The sequence below is a fragment of the Arachis ipaensis genome, chromosome B8 (genome assembly GCF_059453495.1).
Source record: "Arachis ipaensis isolate K30076 ecotype BB chromosome B8, ASM5945349v1, whole genome shotgun sequence".
NCBI classification, from domain to species: Eukaryota; Viridiplantae; Streptophyta; class Magnoliopsida; order Fabales; family Fabaceae; genus Arachis; species Arachis ipaensis.
The window spans coordinates 3,062,426-3,081,128 of record NC_142443.1 but is presented as its reverse complement, the minus strand read 5'-3'; the positions used below and the strand labels follow the sequence as shown (position 1 = coordinate 3,081,128).

The 18,703-nt window shown below is 36.8% G+C and overlaps 4 protein-coding genes across 9 annotated transcripts; 3 read left to right on the top strand and 1 right to left on the bottom strand.

Annotated features, from left to right (window-relative positions):
* The first annotated feature begins 1,249 nt into the window (after window positions 1–1,249).
* On the top strand, window positions 1,250–3,941 carry LOC107614257 (transcription factor PCL1-like). 4 transcript variants are annotated; one of them, XM_088496914.1, is made up of 4 exons: window positions 1,282–2,518; window positions 2,733–2,852; window positions 3,022–3,214; window positions 3,346–3,941. In XM_088496914.1, the coding sequence occupies exon 1, from the start codon at window positions 1,523–1,525 to the stop codon at window positions 2,480–2,482; it is 960 nt and encodes a 319-aa protein (XP_088353040.1). In that variant the 5' UTR covers window positions 1,282–1,522; the 3' UTR covers window positions 2,483–2,518; window positions 2,733–2,852; window positions 3,022–3,214; window positions 3,346–3,941. The 4 variants fall into 4 exon arrangements, with proteins under 4 accessions (XP_088353042.1, XP_088353041.1, XP_088353040.1 ...); XM_088496916.1 differs by lacking the exon at window positions 2,733–2,852 and having other exon boundaries at window positions 1,250–2,518; window positions 3,369–3,941; XM_088496915.1 differs by lacking the exon at window positions 2,733–2,852 and having other exon boundaries at window positions 1,276–2,518.
* A 1,066-nt stretch (window positions 3,942–5,007) lies between these two features.
* On the top strand, window positions 5,008–7,771 carry LOC107614263 (Chaperone DnaJ-domain superfamily protein). Of its 2 annotated transcripts, XM_016316488.3 has the most exons (5): window positions 5,228–5,991; window positions 6,541–6,709; window positions 6,880–6,912; window positions 7,082–7,176; window positions 7,288–7,771. In XM_016316488.3, the coding sequence occupies exons 1-5, from the start codon at window positions 5,608–5,610 to the stop codon at window positions 7,510–7,512; spliced, it is 906 nt and encodes a 301-aa protein (XP_016171974.1). In that variant the 5' UTR covers window positions 5,228–5,607; the 3' UTR covers window positions 7,513–7,771. The 2 variants fall into 2 exon arrangements, with proteins under 2 accessions (XP_016171975.1, XP_016171974.1); XM_016316489.3 differs by lacking the exon at window positions 6,880–6,912 and having other exon boundaries at window positions 5,008–5,991.
* A 516-nt stretch (window positions 7,772–8,287) lies between these two features.
* Window positions 8,288–12,371, bottom strand: LOC107613077 (protein TOC75, chloroplastic). The gene is made up of 7 exons (XM_016314923.3): window positions 11,078–12,371; window positions 10,667–10,888; window positions 10,468–10,575; window positions 10,184–10,375; window positions 9,831–10,079; window positions 8,845–9,099; window positions 8,288–8,725 (listed from the first exon to the last, which is right to left on the bottom strand). Exons 1-7 carry the CDS (start codon window positions 12,242–12,244, stop codon window positions 8,486–8,488), a joined length of 2,433 nt encoding a protein of 810 aa, XP_016170409.1. The 5' UTR covers window positions 12,245–12,371; the 3' UTR covers window positions 8,288–8,485.
* Window positions 12,372–14,007: 1,636 nt separating this feature from the next.
* LOC107610260 (uncharacterized) lies at window positions 14,008–18,366 on the top strand. Of its 2 annotated transcripts, XM_016312331.3 has the most exons (5): window positions 15,777–15,887; window positions 16,519–16,617; window positions 16,752–17,036; window positions 17,125–17,523; window positions 18,188–18,366. In XM_016312331.3, the coding sequence occupies exons 2-5, from the start codon at window positions 16,545–16,547 to the stop codon at window positions 18,229–18,231; spliced, it is 801 nt and encodes a 266-aa protein (XP_016167817.1). In that variant the 5' UTR covers window positions 15,777–15,887; window positions 16,519–16,544; the 3' UTR covers window positions 18,232–18,366. The 2 variants fall into 2 exon arrangements, 1 of the variants encoding a protein (XP_016167817.1); XR_015895513.1 differs by lacking the exons at window positions 17,125–17,523; window positions 18,188–18,366 and having other exon boundaries at window positions 14,008–15,887; window positions 16,752–16,852.
* The last annotated feature ends 337 nt before the right edge of the window (window positions 18,367–18,703 follow it).

The following is an 18,703-nucleotide window of genomic DNA, read 5'->3' as shown; positions in this document are numbered from 1 at the left end:
GTCTCAACATAAAATTTTAAATAATCAACAATGACATAACAAGTCTTAACAATATTTTAAAAAACCAACAATAACATAACAATAGAAATAAAATTATAAATTAGTTAAAATAAATAAATAAATAACATTTTAAATATAAAATATTTATTAAATAATAATCATATATGAATAATATAAAAATATATAAAAATTAAATATATTATAAATATAATTGTAAGTATAATAATAAAATAATAATATTATAATACATTGTGCGATTTGAATTGGATTGGATCAGTTATGAAAATTAAATTCAAAAATCTGATCCGATCTAGTAGTTTACAAAAAATATAATCCAATCAAATTCAAATTAGTGCGGTTTTAATCGATTTTTAGTTTAAATTAAATTAAATAAACAGTTTAATTTGGATCGATTTGAATTTGAACACCTGTCCTTCAACTACCCCATCGAACGAAATCTCCTTCCTTCCAACAAAAGAAACCCAATACTTATTGGCACCTTATATGACGTCTATATTTACCAACTTAGAACTGCCATTAAATTAACCATTTTTTAAAGTGTAAAAGTGCTTTCACTTTGGGCCCGTGGCCATCACCCCCACGCACTTTCACACTAGCAAACATTTCACACCTGTCTCTGTATTCTTCCATTATTGCCCTTTTCTTTTTGGCAAAGATTTGGATTCCACCATCAATATTCAAGTATTACTATCCCACAGGATGGTCTAATTCTCTGGGCTTCTTATATTTTGTTTCCGTTAAATTATCACTTATTATTATTTTTATTCTTTAAAAAACTTAAGTTGGTAACACTTGTTAGTTTATTTTTTGATATAATCTCATACATAAGTTTATATAAGCTAAGCTTGTTTGAACTTTGAATTCTTCTAACTTTAAATATAGACAATTCTTTAAACTGAAATAGTATATCCTATAATTGGACATGTGATAAATTGTTCATAAGTATGATGTTATTGCACTTGCCACAGTACAAACATGGAGTAAAGTTAGCTACACTAAGGTAGAGCGCGTAAACTGCAGGGGGTGACACGTGTGGCGCTAACGGAGCGAGTAAACGGGAAGGGATTAGACGGCGAGTAAGAATCGTTAGATATTTAGAAGATCAAAAATATCTGGCTAAGTCGTCCACGTTGGCACCCAGTATTGCACTTTTTCCTCTCTATAATTCAATTTTCCCAAACTGCCCCTCCTAAATTCTTAAAATAAAAAAAAAGCGCAATAATATATTAATATATTGTTGGGGGCCAAATATCTACACCTAAATGGTGAAGTAGTCTTGGCAATTGTTTGCTCTTTTTAATTGAACATCAATCTTCAAATTCCATCAATCCACCCCTTTTTTTCCTTTCCTTTCCCTTCAGCCTTGACTTTGGATCCAAAAACGCAGATATCGAAACCGTTTTGCTCAACAGACTCTGTTTTCTGTTTTATCAGTAGTGCGCTGCACACACACACCAACACTTAACAGAAACGGTTACAGCAACCGTAACAAAAAAAAAACATGGGAGAAGAGGTTAAGATCGCCGACTACCCAGGCGGCGGCGCCGACGACGAGCGCGTTTCCGAGTGGGAGCTTGGCCTCCCCTCTCCCGCCGACCTTCCGCCTCTCTCTCAGGCCCTGATCCCGCCGGAGCTTGCCTCCGCCTTCAGCATCTCCCCGGAGCCCTACCGGACTCTTCTCGACGTCAACCGCGCCTCGCAGGACACCATCTCCGCAATTCGCGGCGGCGCCTCCCAGGCCTTCTCCTCCAGCAATTTCCAACTCGACGACCGCGCCACCGTGTTTGAGCCCGACGCCACGGCGTTTGCCGATGAGGAATTAGAGCCCGATCGAGATGGCTCCGGCTCTGATTCCAGGAAGCTCCGGAAGATCGACAGCGCCGCCGAGGAGGCCGATTCGGCAGCGCCACCGGCCAACGACGATCCTTCCGCCCGGTCAATGAAGCGGCCGCGCCTCGTGTGGACGCCTCAGCTTCACAAGCGCTTCGTAGACGTGGTAGCGCACCTCGGAATCAAGAACGCGGTTCCGAAGACGATTATGCAGCTAATGAACGTAGAAGGATTGACTCGCGAGAACGTTGCGAGCCACCTTCAGAAATATCGCCTTTACTTGAAGCGAATGCAAGGGTTGTCCAACGAAGGTCCTTCTTCTTCTGATCAGTTGTTCGCGTCGACTCCTGTGCCGCAGAGCTTGCACGAGTCCGGCGGTGCTGGCGGAAGCGCGGGGCATTCCCATGGAAACGGACACCTTCCGGTTCCAATTCCGTTGCCGTATCCAGCTCCTCCGGCGATGATGCCAATGCCGATGCTCGGGATGCCTCCGATGAGTATGGCCGTAGGGAACCACCACGGATTCAACCCGTTGGCGCAGCAACGGGATTGGTCCGGTGCGAATAAATTTGGTTCCGTTGTTTCGTACCCTCAGAGTCACAGTCAGGGCGTCACTCCTAGTGATAAATGAATTCCAACTTTTGAATTTCTCATCTCACTATTAAAGGTGAGCACTGAGCACTCATCACACAATTATTTTTATTCTTTTTCTTCTCCCTCTCCCCCTCTTATTGTTTCATTATTCACTTCCAGTAATAATAATAAATAAGAATTAGCATTTAGCAATCATTATTCAGTTACACTTTATCTGTTTTGTTAATTAAATTTGAGTACTCTGTTTTTGTTTTTGTCAATTTCTGATGGCGCGCTAATTATTTCAGAAATAGAATGAGTAATATGTATGCATCTTTGTTTATATTTTCGGTGTTTTCCAATGTGATTATGCCGAGGGTGAGGTGAAATGATGCAGTTCTGTGATGTTGTCGTCTATGATTGTGAAGGTGAATACTGAATCCCATTGAATAGGTGTTATATCATTCTTTGCTGTCTTGTTAATTTGTTTTAATGGACTTTCCTGTGACTTGTTGCTAATTGATTATTTAATTGTATTTTCAACCGTGTGCGGCTGTGGGAAAATGATCTTGTGTATATGTGATGTTCCTTTTGTAGATTCAAATGTTAAATTAATGGTCATTCCTTCAAGTCAGTTTCGGAGGTAGCTCCACGGATGAGCAACTTCATAATTCACATGCAGACATCATGGAGCCAAAACTACAGTTTAAATAGTACATACCTATTCATTTGCATCATATTGTAGCAGCAATCTATCATGTGGTCTGCCCAAGTGACAGCTGATTCTAAAGTAAATCCCTAATTTTTACTTTGATTCATAACTACTATCTATCTATTACGTTTTGTACTCCTGAATACGTTTGATTCATAAGGAAAATATTTAAGCCACGCATTTTATATTTTGTTTGTTTCTCATTTTAGTTCACTTAATATTGTGGATAAAGCTGTTGAAGTTTGCCAGCATTGGGTAGAGTATAGACTGGGAATACAGGATGGTTCCCCACATGTTAGTGTAGAGTGAGGACTAGAGGTAGGGTAAGATGCATATCTGAAAATGTTTGGAACAGGAAGCAAGATGCACGGTGTTGGAGAATTTAATTCTGTTTGGGATAAATATTATGAATCAATTAAAGAATTCTTTTTAGCACAACAACAATTTATACCTTAGCATCATAAGGACAAAACTTTGACTCCAACTTAGCACGCTACCCATTCCCTTCCTAAAGAGATAGCACCATAGATTCCCCTTTAGAATAACACTTTTCATTGTGGTTTTGCGGGACAATTTTCCTTTTCATGCTTTGTCAATTACAAAAGTGCAAAAGCGATATGCATGCTAAAGAGGATTTGTGGAAAAATATGTATGCATCTACATGTATTTAGTTGGGATCTATTCAGACGTCACAGTAAGTGTAATTTAAAGAGTTGCTCATAATTATTTTTCCCTCTTTTTTGAACGTTAATAACATGTGCTTGTTAAGCCAGAAATGATTGAGATGACGATGATTGATGTCAAACCAAAGGAGTCTCTAAAGATAGATAGAAAGGAAAAAATTATCACGGTTGCGCTAGAACCACTAGGAAGCTGAAGGTTGCTTAGATGAACGGTTCTCTAATATCAAATTATCAAGTGAGAGTTGTTACTTATGAGGAACATGTTACGAAGTTTCAAATGTTTCCTAACGATTGAGTTGAAAAATTAGATGGTCTTAATTTTTTTTAAAATTGTTCTTAACATTTTCGATTCCTTCCAACATTATTTTTTTAAGGACAGAAGAAGAATTCTCCATCCCAACAACAACAACAACAACGAAAAGGAAGACGATGCCACGTACACCATTATATACTATACATTGGAGTAAGGAGAAAATCCTGAATCGAAAATGGACAGAGAGCCGAAACAGTTGAAATAGATATAGTAAATCGAACTACACTAGGCATTTAAGTTCTACAGTATATAAATCACAACGTTGATGAACTTTACAAACAATAAAAAAATTTGCAAATCAATAAACCGTAAAACTTAATGACCTAACATTGAGTAATTGGAAACAACTTAGCATCATGATACAATATCCATCAATGAGGAGCTCAGTGGGTGAAGGAAATCAGATTGGCTCTGGAGTAAGGTGATGAAGGCTTTGGAGAGAGGAATCAAAGGTTTGATTCAAGCTCAAGTTGGAGGAGGGACAAATACAAAATGGTGAAGACAAGGAGAATGAGAATATTATTGAAAATAAAAAATTTAGAAACTAATTTGAAAACATTAAAGACAATTGTAAACAATAAAAAATAACTTAAAACTCATTTACAATCAAGCCATTTGCAATATTTTTTTGGGTAGTACATCTAACTCAAAACCTTAAAGTGTCAAGTTAATGAGTCTTTTATCTTATAAATTCCTTACTTCTTTTTGGTGGTTTTTTTAATATAGAATTCGTTTATTACACTTCTCATCCTTGCTACTTAACAGAATCTAGCTCAACCAGAGTCTTCTTCAATCCCAACTGCCAGCCTACCTTTAGGCCATGTACAACAGCCCAGAGCTCGGCTTGAAAAGCCGAGCAAGTCCCGAGATTAACCATGTATCTTGCGATCCATCTTCTATCTTCCCTCTAAACAAACCTCCACAACCAGCAGGCTTCGGATTTCCAGATGAGGCTCCATCTGTATTAAGTTTAATCCATTCATTGGGAGGGGTTGCCCAAGCTATGTGAGCTTCTATTCTCCTTTCTATGCTACGGTGCTACCTATCATCAACTTAACTTTGTTGAAAGCTATTGTTATCTCATGATACTATTGGAAGCATTCTCAGGTTCTTGTGAATGGTGGGGAGAAAATTTCCCTGTTTCGCTATTTCCAAATCATCCAAGTGGTTGTCGATAGTTAACCACTTAAATTTGGCTATTTTGTCCAGTTTCCATTACTAAATTCCAACGGAATCACACCAATATTCTCTCGTTTTTTTTTGTCAGAAATAAACAATGTTATCCAATCAATTAAAATAGCAAGGCATAAACCCAATAACTTGAAGTCCCCATACAAAAAAGTAACTCCTTACAGACAAAGAGAATATATATCACCTTCTACCAAAGGAAGAGATAAAAAGAAAATTTATCACGATTTAACAAAACACATGATGTATTGACCCCGAAAGAAACGCAAGAACAAAACCCGATTAACATGATAGATTTTTTGGATAAGCTGATTAACATGCATGGATGTGGATTGACTACTTCTCTTCCTCTTCCTCCTCCTTTGACTGCACCCAACAACTTCCTTTCTCAAATTAGCACACAACTATGCTTGAGATCCCTTCTTTCCATCCAGACCCAAAACCCGTCACTTTCTTTCATACCCACTTGCAAATATAGATATACAAGTGCTTTCAGATACGGGAATCATGGGATTCGGAACAATCGTGGCAACAGACCAGTGGCTATGAGAGCAAGCCGCGGAGAATCTCCGTACGAGATTCTGGGAGTGTCCCCATCCGCAACTTCCGACGAAATCAAAAGGGCCTATAGGAAACTTGCCCTCAAGTATCACCCTGATGTTAACAAAGAGGTAAGTTCCTATGTCTTAAGGGCTTAATTGTTATTCTCTCTCTCAGGTGTTTTTTGTGCCCGCAAGGTGTTTGTGAAAATGTTTGTGAAAAGAACCTTAGGTTTGTTCGGCATTTCTGGACTTTCTTTATAAGTGGCGGCGTGTTTTCCATAAAGAGAAAATGGCCGAAGCTGCAATGACTACAAATGTTGCAGCTTTCATTGTGGGAACAAATAGTAAGACTGATAAAGGATAGCACACAACATAGACAATGGTGATTTTCCTTGAGTGCTGTTTCTCCTCCGTTGTTCCCACAATGTAAACAGAAACTGAAATGTAAACTTGAACGATCACCTGAGTGAATAGCTAGGTTTAATGAATAGTGAACTTTAGACAATTATGAACAGAGGAAATAGTACTAGCACATTGTATGAGGTGTGCTCAAATTTTATGCCTCGAGGTGTAATTGTTCTATTTAAATTTGTCTGCCTCTCTTAGTATTCACATTGATTTTAGACTTTGGCTATATTTACAGTTATTGTATTAATAATTAATATATTCTTTTCATAGGATAAGGCGCAGGAGAAGTTTATGAGGATAAAGCATGCATACAATACCCTGATAAATTCTAATTCCCGCAGAAAATATGATTTTGGAAATCGTGGTTCTGATTATTCATATTCCTCTTCTCAAAGAAGCCAAAGTAGGAGCACACAAGAAGAAGAATTTTATGGATTTGGTAAGAATCCAAGACACTTATTTTTGTTGTATATCAGTGCCTTTCAGTTATTTAAAATTTTTTTAAACCTTTGAGATGCTTCGTATCCTTCTGTCCTATCATTTCATTTGTTAGCTGCTGCTGCATTTTCCCCTTCAAATCCTCTTATGAACAACATCTCAATTCTGCAGGTAATTTTGTCAGGGATGTTCAAATAACAATAGGTAGATATATACTCTCTGGTAGACATCATGTGAATATGTGATCATGTCAGCCATAAGTTAATCTACATTCCTTACTAATTTTGTTGGGGAAAAGGGACGTCTCCTAGTATATAGCAACTATCTTTCATAATGAAGCAGTGTTTCGAATCTTATTATTTTGTTATTACAGAGGACTTTTTTAAAGATCTTCAAGAAGAATTCAAGAACTGGGAAGCTAATGCTGCTTCAGAGGGACAGCCAAAGAGCCTATGGGAGGAAATAGCGGTGAGACTTCCCTCTTAGCATATTTATTTATTTCCTAGATGTCATATATATCTCAAAAAGGTTGGAAAAAATGACATACATGGGGACTCAGCTCAAAACTTTTCATTTCAGGAAATAGGAGAAGAATTTGTGGAGTTTCTTGAGAAAGAACTCAGTATTGTTGATACAGAAGCTGATCAAAATAACAATGAAACAACTCAGGGTGGAAATAAATCTAACATGTCTGGGACAGGCACACCGGATAATGAAGCTGGCAAAGGAAAAACAAGCATTGAGGATAACCTTGATGATGTAGAAGCCACTCTGGCCAAGTTAAAGAAGGAACTAGGCTTATAGAACAGATGGATTAGGTTCCAAGTAGGCCGGGACCAAAAGCCAATGTTTTTCATTAAAGATTGCCCAAGTGGGCGTGTAAAGTTCATGTGCTTTGTGTTGGGAGCTCAAGTTGTCAAATTCATGAGCATACTCTTTTAATAGTGTTTTAAATCCTCAATTTACACGGATTCCAGATTTGAGACCCTGAATAATTTTATATTAGTAGGGTCTCAAAATACCACAAAATGAATATATTCTGTTGGGTTACTCATTTCCCCGTTAGAGTGAAGTTTTTCTATATTTGTTCTCTCTTGGTTTTTGGCCAGCATAGAAAAATATAAAAATTTATATATTTTTTAAGGTAAGGCTTTATATATATATATATATATGTGTGTGTGTGTCTCATTTAGGAACTATCGTGATTAAAATTTGAAAAATTTAAGAACTAAATTAAAACAATTAAAACTTCAATGACTAAATTAAAGTTCAACTGTAACTTCAAAAACCAAACTGAATATTTTCTCTAACTTATAAGTTAATATAAAGACAACAAATAAAATAAAGAAAACACAAATTTACAATACAATATGCATTTCACGGCATCTAAAATATATTTTCTCAAAAAGAAAGATCAATATTGAAAGGCATAATTTTTTTTAATTTTCCAAAAAAGAAAAGCACATATATACCTTCTCTTAGGAATTACTCATTAACTTCGTTAAAACAAATGTAGATAATTCTTTTAAAAGGTTTACTAATTATCTTCAAAATATTTAATTAATGAATATTCTTAAAATTATAAAAAGACATCTTCATAATTACCATGAGCAATGTGTCCACTGTCCACTTAAACCAAATTCTACATTTAGCATCAAACTCTATAAAATCCGCATTGTTGTTTATCATAAACCGTTGGTTGCAAAGAATTCTTCTGCAAACCAAGAGAACAAAACCTACTCAGCAGCATCACCAATGTTTGTGACTTATTTGAACCTCAAAACCTCTCTCCAAAACGGAAAAATAAAGCACCAGTTCCTGAGTTATGATCAATGGCATATTCTGCTCTGACCAAACCAAGCTTGAGACCAACACCATAAGACGACCCATGACCCATTCGCCTGTATACTTCTGTAGGATTCCCTTTGACATTCTTTGAACTACCAAGATCATTGCCATGTTCAGCAAAAGCATACACATGTGTACCTTTAATGGGTATCCTTAGCTCAGCTGCAAGCTGTGGAAAGTAATAGAAACCATATAGTTGTTTGGATAAGTATTTACGAGGTATATATATATATTATCAGAATAAACCGAAAACATATAAAATTACAGAATGCATCCTATAATTCCCACCTCAAGGATATTTCTGGCTGCTCCAATCTCACCCATGTTGTAACCCCTCACAGAATAGGGACCACCAAGAGTGAAAGCATCGTAACTTGGAAGGTCACCTACACACCCACCGTAGTGGCTGTGGAGGACAAGCACTGGTGGCGGTGGCTTGCCAGCACCTTCCTCCACAGACATCAACGGGAGGAATCGTGTTAGAGTAAGCTGGTGACGATTAAAAAAGGGGAACTGGCTACCGATGCCAAGACCTTGATCCACCTGCAATTTGCATATGTAAAAACAGTCAGCTAAAAAAATTTTATAACTTCTGGACAAGAAATTTGCGGAAGACAATATCTAGTCCTCAAAGTTTATGCACATTGAACCTTACTATAAAATATTTTGCTGAAAACTGGTTTTAAATAGAACCTGATGGCATCAATTTAACCATGCACTCAATAACATATACTAAGATGAGACTTAGTTGTTGGTTAAAGGGAATGAATCTATGTCCAGAAAAATCTAGCATGCTGCTAAATCCAGTCAGTATCTAACCATATAGTGCACCAAGGATTGTCTCTAACTAACGTCAATAGGTTAGCCACACTATGTGGACTACCATATTCAACTCGTGAAATTTTGTTTGTGTCCTCACCACTAATAACTTCTCTCCTATTTATCCTGCTCCTATATTAATGCCAGAGGAGAAACTAGACATTTTCTTGAAAGAACCAAGAATGTGAAGACTACAAAAGACCATAATATTTAACTTAGTAAATAATTAAAGACTGTCAGTCAAGATGTTTCAAAGGAATGAGTGAAAAAATGAGGTCTACTTATATGTACAACAAAGAACATGTAACCTTAAAGGTTTCAAACAATTAGGCAGAATGGGCACAGAAACAATAGGCTCTGCCCCCATTTGATGCTTGTTGCACTTGTTGGTTTTCTTACCCATAAACAAATAAGGAATAACTTCTAAAGCAATGACTGTAAGATGAGACAGTTACCTGGAACACATTTCTTTCTCCAACAACAGCACCATTCACAAAACGTGTGTTGTCGCGCGTGATATTTGCCTGTAAAAATGCCATGCGATCAATGCCAGTCCCACTGAGAGTGGTTGGAGGTCCATCTGCACTAATTCCTCCACTAGGTAATATTCTTTGACCATTTGAACATATATGACTACTTTCATCACGTGTTGTTATCTCTTCCATTACAAGCCCATAAGTGAATTTACTCTGCCGTGTGAAATTCTGCTTGCCACACAAGAAATAAAAATTATGAATGAACAAAGTACCACTAATCCAAATAACCAAATCAAGGATTAAGATTTTATGGAAAGAACCAGTGAAATTACCTCTGTAATATTAGCTTTAACACCAGCTCGATCAACCCATATTGGGGGCACTTCATCCACCCCTGGTCCCCCAGTGAATACTGGACTCAGCTTTCGACTATTGAAACAGCTTACACGGAGAGTCCTGTTGCGTGCATAATATACACCATCCAGATATGGATGCGCATACTCTAGCTTGAATGCAAGATCATCCTAGGGCAACAAATGTACATTTATGACACAAATGCTCAAATGCTTAAAAAAAATGAGGTAAACTGGATGGACTAGCTTGACTTCTTGAGTACCTGAGGATTGAAGAAGTTGCTGGTTGTTATAGAACCAGTTAATGATCTATTCAATCCTTGCAAATTCCGATGTTCAAAGGTAACAGTTCCACCCGGCTGAAGTGAGGCCTGCACAAAAATTGATCAAAAGCAATCAGATTGAACATGAAAAATTCCTCTGGTTGATGGACAAAATTGGTTTCTAGTTATGCAGGAATACCAAGGTAGGGCGCCCTCCTCTTCCTGGGACAATACCCCACTCGGTACTGACTTCAGCTGTCTTCTGCTCTAACTCTTTTAGCTTAATTTCAACAATTATGCCTCCATCATTCTTCTCATCGGGCCGTGGATTCACCTCAATATTTGAAAACAATGCAAGGGAATTTATGTTTCTTAAAGCCTGCTTCCCTGCTTCAATGTTAAAGGTGTGACCTGGGCGTAGCTGTTAATCCAACAGAAATAATGTCCATCAGACCATAACACAAGTAACTTATAGCATCGAATAAGTTTAAAACCAAGAACACCTAGACAGCCAAAAAAAAAAAAAAAAAAACATAAACTAGCTACTAATCGAAACAAACAAATCAATTAAGCAGGCTCCAACATTATAAAAATCTTATTTCATAAATACCTGTCTAGGGAGCTCTCTTTGTACCACTGGCACCTGAGTGTTACCTTCAACAACATTGCCAAGCTTGTCCTGGAACTGTATATCCAACTGCGTGATATCGCCTTCCACAACTTCACAAACAACTTCTTGGGTGTTAAGGTTCCCGAAATTAACCACTTGGGCACAAGCATATCCTTCATCATGGTACCACTTCTGGACCCTGTCCCTTATCCTCTGCAGCAACCTAGCACTCACAGTCCCTTGGTCCCTCAGCATATCCTGAATCTCCCTATGAACCGAGATTGGCAAAAGACATGGCCTTGCCCCTTTGATCCTCTCCTTGTAGTCCCTCTCTTGGCTCCTATAGTACTCCAACCTCTCCTTATCAGTCATATCAGGATCCATCTCAATAGGCTTAGTTTGAGGCATTAACCCAACATTGATGCACCTGAACTTCTCTGCTTGCTGCCAAGTGCTCTCTGTGAAAGAAACAGTGACCCCAATTGTTCCATCAGGGTTTGTCTTCCCTTCGAGATCAACCTTCTCGAACATGCCACAGGTTGCAAGGGTTTCAAGCTCCTTCTGAAGCTGCGATTTTGTGTATGTGCCACCGGGGCGAAGAGAAACCATTTCGAAGAATGAATCTTCAGTTCCGACCCTTGTTCTTCGGTTCCGATCGAAGAACTGAATATCCGAAACCTTGTATCTCTTGAAGCCACTGAGCTTGTTCAGCTGAACCACGATGTTTGCCGGAAGGCCGTGTTTGTCCCAATCCTGCGACGGAGATTCATCGGCAATGGCGTTCGAGGGAGCAAAGATTCGGGACCAGAAGCCTCCATTTCCGTCTCCTCCTCCCGCTCCTCCATTGCCGCCGAACCATCCACCTCCACCACCGCCGTTACCGCCATTAGCTCCGCCGTTAATGCCTCCACCTATGCCCGAATCGGCAGGAAGGAAGGGGTGGAGGAGAAGGGATGCGGCAGAGGAGATGGCAATGGTTTTGGATAGGGTTTTGATGAGGTTGTTGTTGCGGCGAGAGGGTTTTGCGTTTGCGTTCGGGTCATGGGAGGAAGGTAGGGTGCAATTGACGGTGGAGGGAGGCGGAAGGTTGTTGAGACGGCGGCGGGTGGCGACGGGAGTAGAAAGAGGGCCGCCACTGAGGCTATTGGGAGGAGTGAAGGAAGACATTGTGGGAGTCGCAGATAAGAAACAGGGTTTTTGTTGGGTTTTCTTTTTCTTTCCCTGTTTCCCCAATCTTGAAATAATGTAATCTTTTTATAATCATTTTCTATTGCACCCAAAAAATGTTGAAATTAAGGACAAAATTTATGAATCTATGTTGACATCTTCAAATATAAATTTAATTTAATACTGCTATTTTTGAAAATCTATAAAAACAACTATCTTAAGGATTTAGCTCATTTATAACTCACTCATGCATCATACAAATCCTATCATCAAAATAGTTTGCTTTTTTTAATAAAAAATCCAATAATTCTATAATTATTATCATGCTTCTTTGAATTACACAACAACATTTAGACGATAAAATGATGATAAGAACCTTAAATATCATTTTAACCTTTCATTTAATTAGGTATCTTTTAAAAGTTGTACAATATTTAGTCTTTTATTATAATAATTTTAAAAAATTAAAACAAACACATTTAAAAATTATAAATAGATTTAGTATCTTTTTAAAATTAAATATACATTTAAAATACAAACTAAATAAAACTAAAATTTAAAATTTGAAATTTAAAATTTTAATTTTAATTTTAAATTTCTGTTTTAGATTTAATATATTTAATTGTTAATATATTACAATTTAAATATACGTCCAAAAATCAAATTAGTTAGAATTCAAAATTTCGAATTTAAAATTCTAAAATAAATCTTAAACCATCTTAAATCACTAGTAAAATCTTTGTTCCGTAAAGATTCAGAGCTGCAACGGCTCCCTCTTCTCATCTGTGGCCGCTTTCGTCTTCTCCTGCGGTGCGCACTCCTCTACGACAATCTCCTCCTTCGGCGATGCGCTCTTCCCCGCGACGCGCACTTCCCCTGCGCACACCCCACGCCTCCTCCATCGATGGGCCCCTCCCCGTCCTTGGTCTCCTCCCTCGCGCCACGCACAACTGCCCCCTTTTTCCACGCCTCCCCCTGTCTCTTTCCCCACGTCGCACTCTTTCTGTCTCTGGTAGTTCTGCTTGCAAAATTCTAAAAAAATTTGGTTGAGTTAATTCATGAAGATATGTTATCCCTTTTTTTTCGCTTAATAAAAAGTTCTATTTTTTTTAAATTTATGTATAATATTGGAATTGTTTGTGTTTTTTTTCCTTTTTTTTTAAATGTATTTGTGATTATAATTTTTTTTTTGTACTCATATGTTTGATTTCGGAATTGTAATGTTAATCTAATTTAGATGTGTCAATACTTAATTTTGTATGTGTTTATGTTGTTCATTATGTTCTTATGTACATATCTAAGGTTTTTTACATAAGTTTTGGATGTGTATTTGAGTTTAATTTTTTCTGTGTTTAATATATAATTTAGAATTATAATGACAATAATTTAAATGTGTTAATACATAATTTTAAATGTGTTTATGTTGTTTATTTAATTTTATATGTGTTTTGAATGTTTTGAATAAAAAAAATAATTGAAGTGAGTTTAATTAATTTTAAAAATTTCACTGATTTTTTTAAAATTAGTACAGAAAAAATTGTTACAAATTTTAATTTTGATTTACAAAAAATTAAGTATTTAAAATAAAAGTACTTCTTTAAAAATAAAAAATATAATTAATTAAAAATTAAAATAATAAAATATTAAATTTAAAGGCCGAATAAAGACGAAATTTTGTTGTACAAACAGCATTTTCCTTTAACCTTTAAGACAATTCTAAAAAGAAACATAATGTAGGTAAAAATTTATATTACTTTACGGGAGAGAAAAATAAAAACTTGAATGGTTGATGTACAATGTGACCCAATGCAACATGAGTTGCAGGGTCTCTACCCTCTGCCGCTTCCTCCACCCAAAACCACCAATTTTGGTGCTCTCGCGACCATCAACCACCCACGTTTCACATCACCGCGACACCGATCAAGACCATGCCTTTTTGTCCATTTACTGCCAAATCTTTGGTTACAAACGAAACCCATTAGACCCCACTCGTTTGGAACTCTTGCCCCATTTGCGAAGTGACCCATTATCCTCTCCTCTTCTTCTTAACAAGTTTATATCCGTTTGCGCAAAGTCGGTTCTTCTTGATGTGGGTATTCAGCTGCATGCATCCATTGTCAAGTTGGGATTTTCTTCTAACGTTCATATAGGCAGTGCTCTCATTAGTATGTACTGCAAATGTGGTGTTGTATCTGAGGCTCAGAAACTGTTCGATGAAATGACTGAGAAGAATGTGGTTGTTTGGAATTCCTTGATTTGTGGTTATTTGCAAGTTAAGTGCCCTATGATATCTGTAAATTTGTTTATGGATATGCTTAAGTTGGGGATCGATCCTGCGCCATTGACCATGTCAGCTGTTCTGGTAGCTTGCTCCCAAATGGAAGCTTATGAGCTGGGAACTCAGCTGCATAGTTTGTGTTTGAAACTAGAGTTTGACCATAATGTTGTCCTTGGTACGAATTTCATTGATGTGTATTCAAAGTGCCGGGACCTGGAAGCGTCGAGGAGAGTTTTCGATCATATGGTGGAGAGAAATGTTATAACTTGGACTTCCATGGTTTCTGGATATGCCCAAAACAATCAACCAGAAAAGGCAATGGTTTTGATTAGAGAAATGCTGCGTTTAGGTTTTGATCCTAATCATGTCACTTACAATAGTTTGCTGAGTTCATTTTCCACGCATGACCATTTGGATAACTGCAGGCAAATTCATTGTTGTGTAATCAGAGAAGGTTTTGAAGCTAATGAATATGTTGTGGTCACTCTCATGACTGTTTACTCAGAATGTAATGGCAGCTTGGATGACTTTTGGAAAGCTTGCTCTGGTATTAGGAAATGGGACAAGGTTTCTTTGAACGCACTCATTGCTGGTCTCTCGAATTTAGGAAATGGAGAAGAAGCATTGATCCGTTATTCATTAATGCGGGAAGCAGGCATTGAAACAGACCATTTTGTATTTTCAAGCATTCTCAACTCTGCAGGGATTACTTCGGCCCTGAATGATGGGAAAAAGATCCATGCTCTAATTCTCAAATATGGGTATGCTTCAAATTTGAATGTGCAAAATGGGCTTGTTTCAATGTATGCTAGATGTGGCAATATCAGTGATTCAAAGAAAGTGTTTTCGTCCATGGATAGCCATGATGTTATTTCCTGGAATTCACTTTTGTCAGGATATGCCCATCATGGTCACGGCAAGGAGGCTGTTGAACTGTTTGAGAAAATGAAAAGTAGTGAAATCAAACCCAATGACACCACCTTCTTGGCTGTTCTCACAGCCTGTAGCCATGTTGGCATGCTGGATAAAGGACTGCAATATTTTGAGTTGATGATGAATGATAAGACACTTGCCCCTCCGAGAATGGAACATTATGCTATAATTGTTGATCTTCTTGGCCGGTATGGATATCTTCCCGAAGCAGAGTCGATTATTAACAAAATGCCAATAGAAGCAGGGCCATCTACCTACAAAAGTTTGCTAAATGCTTGTCAAATTCATGGAAATAAAGAAATTGCTCTACGCTCTGCTGAAAAACTTCTGAAGCTGTACCCTGATGATCCTGCAACTTACATACTTCTATCAAATATATTGCATGACAGGGGTAATTGGGCTGATGGAGCAGGTGTACGGAAGCTTATGTATGTAAGAGGACTTGCAAAAAACCCTGGTTACAGTTGGATTTGAATTCACTCGTCAAAGAAGATTAACCTAACTAATTTGTAAAAGAATCAGAAGTTATAACTCATGAAGAATTACTGAAGGTTTTTATATGGATTTGCATTGGTCTCCATGGAGGGAGCAATATCTCTGGAGTGGCCAATTCATTGATACAAGTCACCATTTTATTTGGAACTCTTGAGTTAGCCTCTAGGGATATGTCATTTGTCTATCCTTTGCAATTGTACATAGTATTTTTCATTATCATCATAATTAAGTTAATGCAGTGTGATTTCATCAAATGAAAAGCTGTACATTCCACCTTACTTAGCCGTAAATTTTCATTAAATCAATTACTGTTACCATTGTTAATTTTATCAATATTGCTTATGAGTTGAACGTGCCTGTTAAAAATTAGAAAATTACTATTTGAGATAATAGATAAGATTTTTAGCCTCTATATCACTGCGCACTCCTAGAACCCCGGACACCAATTGCATGGCCACGCTTCATTTTGTGTCAAATTCCTTCCTATTATTATTATTATTATCAATAGAAACAAAATAAGTATAATTAAACAGAGTTATTTTACCAACGCCAAATTATTGTGTTCCAGGGGAATTTTTTAAGCTAATCAGAGAAATGCCTTTGATCTCACCCAGAGATGTTGATACTTCAAGAAATCATAGCGTCTCCACCAAGGAATTCTTCAGAGGTAACCAGTCAATACTTTCACAACATTAAACAAATCAATGATCATGTTATTCTAGTCACAACAATAATCTATGTTTGTTTGATTAAGAGAATAATGATATTGTTGGTTGCTGTTAAACTTTCACATACATACAGGAGGAGAATTATCCAAGAAGTCACCAAACTACTCGCCAACGTCGCTGTCGCCGTCGTCTCCTTATTTCTTGAAGCACCAAGACCTGGAAGAAGACCATGGCCTCTATCAAAAGAAATCAGTTCTCACCAAAGTGAAGGAGAAGGCAAGGAAGCTTAGATATAGCCTCAGCAAGAGAAGAATAGAGGATAATAATAATAATAACATTAACAATGTCACTCCTTCATGGGGTGTCAGCTTAGATGATGTGGAAGAATATGCTGATGCTGAATACCTTGGAGCACCTAGTATGTAATAATAAACATCATTGAATTCATCAACAATTGTTCAAAGATTTTGACTATAATGATTTGTGTCAATTACTTTACATTTCAGTGTATGAATCAGAGGTGGCACCTGAGATATACAAAGAGAATGCAAGGCAGCATCCAAGAGCAGATCCAGTAATATCTGAGAAACATGTTTTGCATAACACTGCTTCCTTCAGCACAATAAGGAATGAAAAAATAGCAGAGAAAGTTATACCAGCTTATTTCAACATGGGGTCTCCTTCGTCGGCTTCATTCACATCGTCGTCGTCGTCTCCTCCTCCAGTGAATATTTCCACCACCAAAAGTGATGCTTCAGTGATATATGAATCAACAAGTCCTAGGAAAGCTCCTTCTAATAATGCAGGTATGATGGAGAAGGTGATAGGAGCTGTGAACTCTTTGCTTGGGAATGAGGAACCGTCACAACAATGTGCCACAATCAAAACTACTCCCACACGTGAAGGTATATATAGCACCACTTCTTTATCTTTCTCAATTCTCCCACAAATTTAATCTAGAGAAAAGGACAAATAGGTCATTGAACCTTTTGATCTGCAGACATTTAAGTCTTCGAGAATTTGAAAATACATTTAAGTTCCAGAATTTTTCAAAACCTAGATATATTGATCCCTTATGTTCACTTAGGTCTGTCAGACTCAACGGAAAAATCAAACATGACTCCCATTATATTAACTTGATTGATACGGATGCACATGTGAGAGAGTTTTTAAAATTGAAGAAATTAAATTCAGGCATCCATATGTCCTTTTCTCTTTAATCTATATCTTTGATACGTCTTTTCATACAAAAGTCTCTTCTAGAGTTGCGTAAATTTTATATAGATTGATAAAAAGAGGCACATAAACAATTACATCTATAATAATCTCATCCAGAATCCTCTCTATGATTTGTGAAAATTTGACACCTCAATGTATCTAAATACCAATTATATTCAACTATATTAAGTGACTAATGTATCAAATTTTTTAAGTGACAGGTATTGTGAAGTAGAACAAGTGAATAGCACCATCATTTATATATCTTTACTATTCCTCAAAGTTTCATGCAAACTATTTTGCTGATACAAGAGTAGACAAATTTAATTTGATTGTTCCATAATTTTGCAGTTGGCCAGGAAGGAAACCATGGAAAGATTGTGCAAACAAATTAGAAGTCCTCAGAAGAAGATGTAGTTTCAACATTTGTGTATATGCCAATATGGCTTTATGTAAGAATGTATACAATGTTTTTTGTTGGTATTTTTTAAGGGTCTAAAAATGATTAGATGGCAAAGATTTTTTTTCCAATGTAGTGTAGAATTTAGTATGTGGCTATGTACATCATGCTTATTCAAAGGAATTCTTCAAATTCAATATTTTTGTTTAATTAGCTTCTAGAAGTTAAGTTAAATTTAATTAGCTTTTACCTTCGATTATATCTGAATGAGTTATATCTATTATTATCACTAGTGCATTAACAGGCATTTTATTGCCTATTAGCCTACATTTTTTTTTTAATTTATGTTTTATGTTATAGTCTAAAAATAATCAATATTTGTGGGTTGAGATATTATAATTAAAATAAAAATGAAACAAAGTAAATGTATTAAATAGATCGAATTCTTAATTAATAAAGTTTAAGAT

Coding starts and splice junctions, on each gene's coding strand:
- LOC107610260 (XM_016312331.3), top strand. CDS start 16,545: ATGCCTTTGATCTCACCCAGAGATGTTGATACTTCAAGAAATCATAGC. Junction 16,618..16,751: donor CACCAAGGAATTCTTCAGAG/GTAACCAGTCAA, acceptor ACATACATACAG/GAGGAGAATTATCCAAGAAG. Junction 17,524..18,187: donor AACTACTCCCACACGTGAAG/GTATATATAGCA, acceptor ATAATTTTGCAG/TTGGCCAGGAAGGAAACCAT.
- LOC107614263 (XM_016316488.3), top strand. CDS start 5,608: ATGATAGATTTTTTGGATAAGCTGATTAACATGCATGGATGTGGATTG. Junction 5,992..6,540: donor ACCCTGATGTTAACAAAGAG/GTAAGTTCCTAT, acceptor TTCTTTTCATAG/GATAAGGCGCAGGAGAAGTT. Junction 6,710..6,879: donor AGAAGAATTTTATGGATTTG/GTAAGAATCCAA, acceptor TCAATTCTGCAG/GTAATTTTGTCAGGGATGTT.
- LOC107614257 (XM_088496916.1), top strand. CDS start 1,523: ATGGGAGAAGAGGTTAAGATCGCCGACTACCCAGGCGGCGGCGCCGAC.
- LOC107613077 (XM_016314923.3), bottom strand. CDS start 12,244: ATGTCTTCCTTCACTCCTCCCAATAGCCTCAGTGGCGGCCCTCTTTCT. Junction 10,080..10,183: donor TTAAAGCTAATATTACAGAG/GTAATTTCACTG, acceptor TGTGGCAAGCAG/AATTTCACACGGCAGAGTAA. Junction 9,100..9,830: donor GAGAAAGAAATGTGTTCCAG/GTAACTGTCTCA, acceptor TGCAAATTGCAG/GTGGATCAAGGTCTTGGCAT.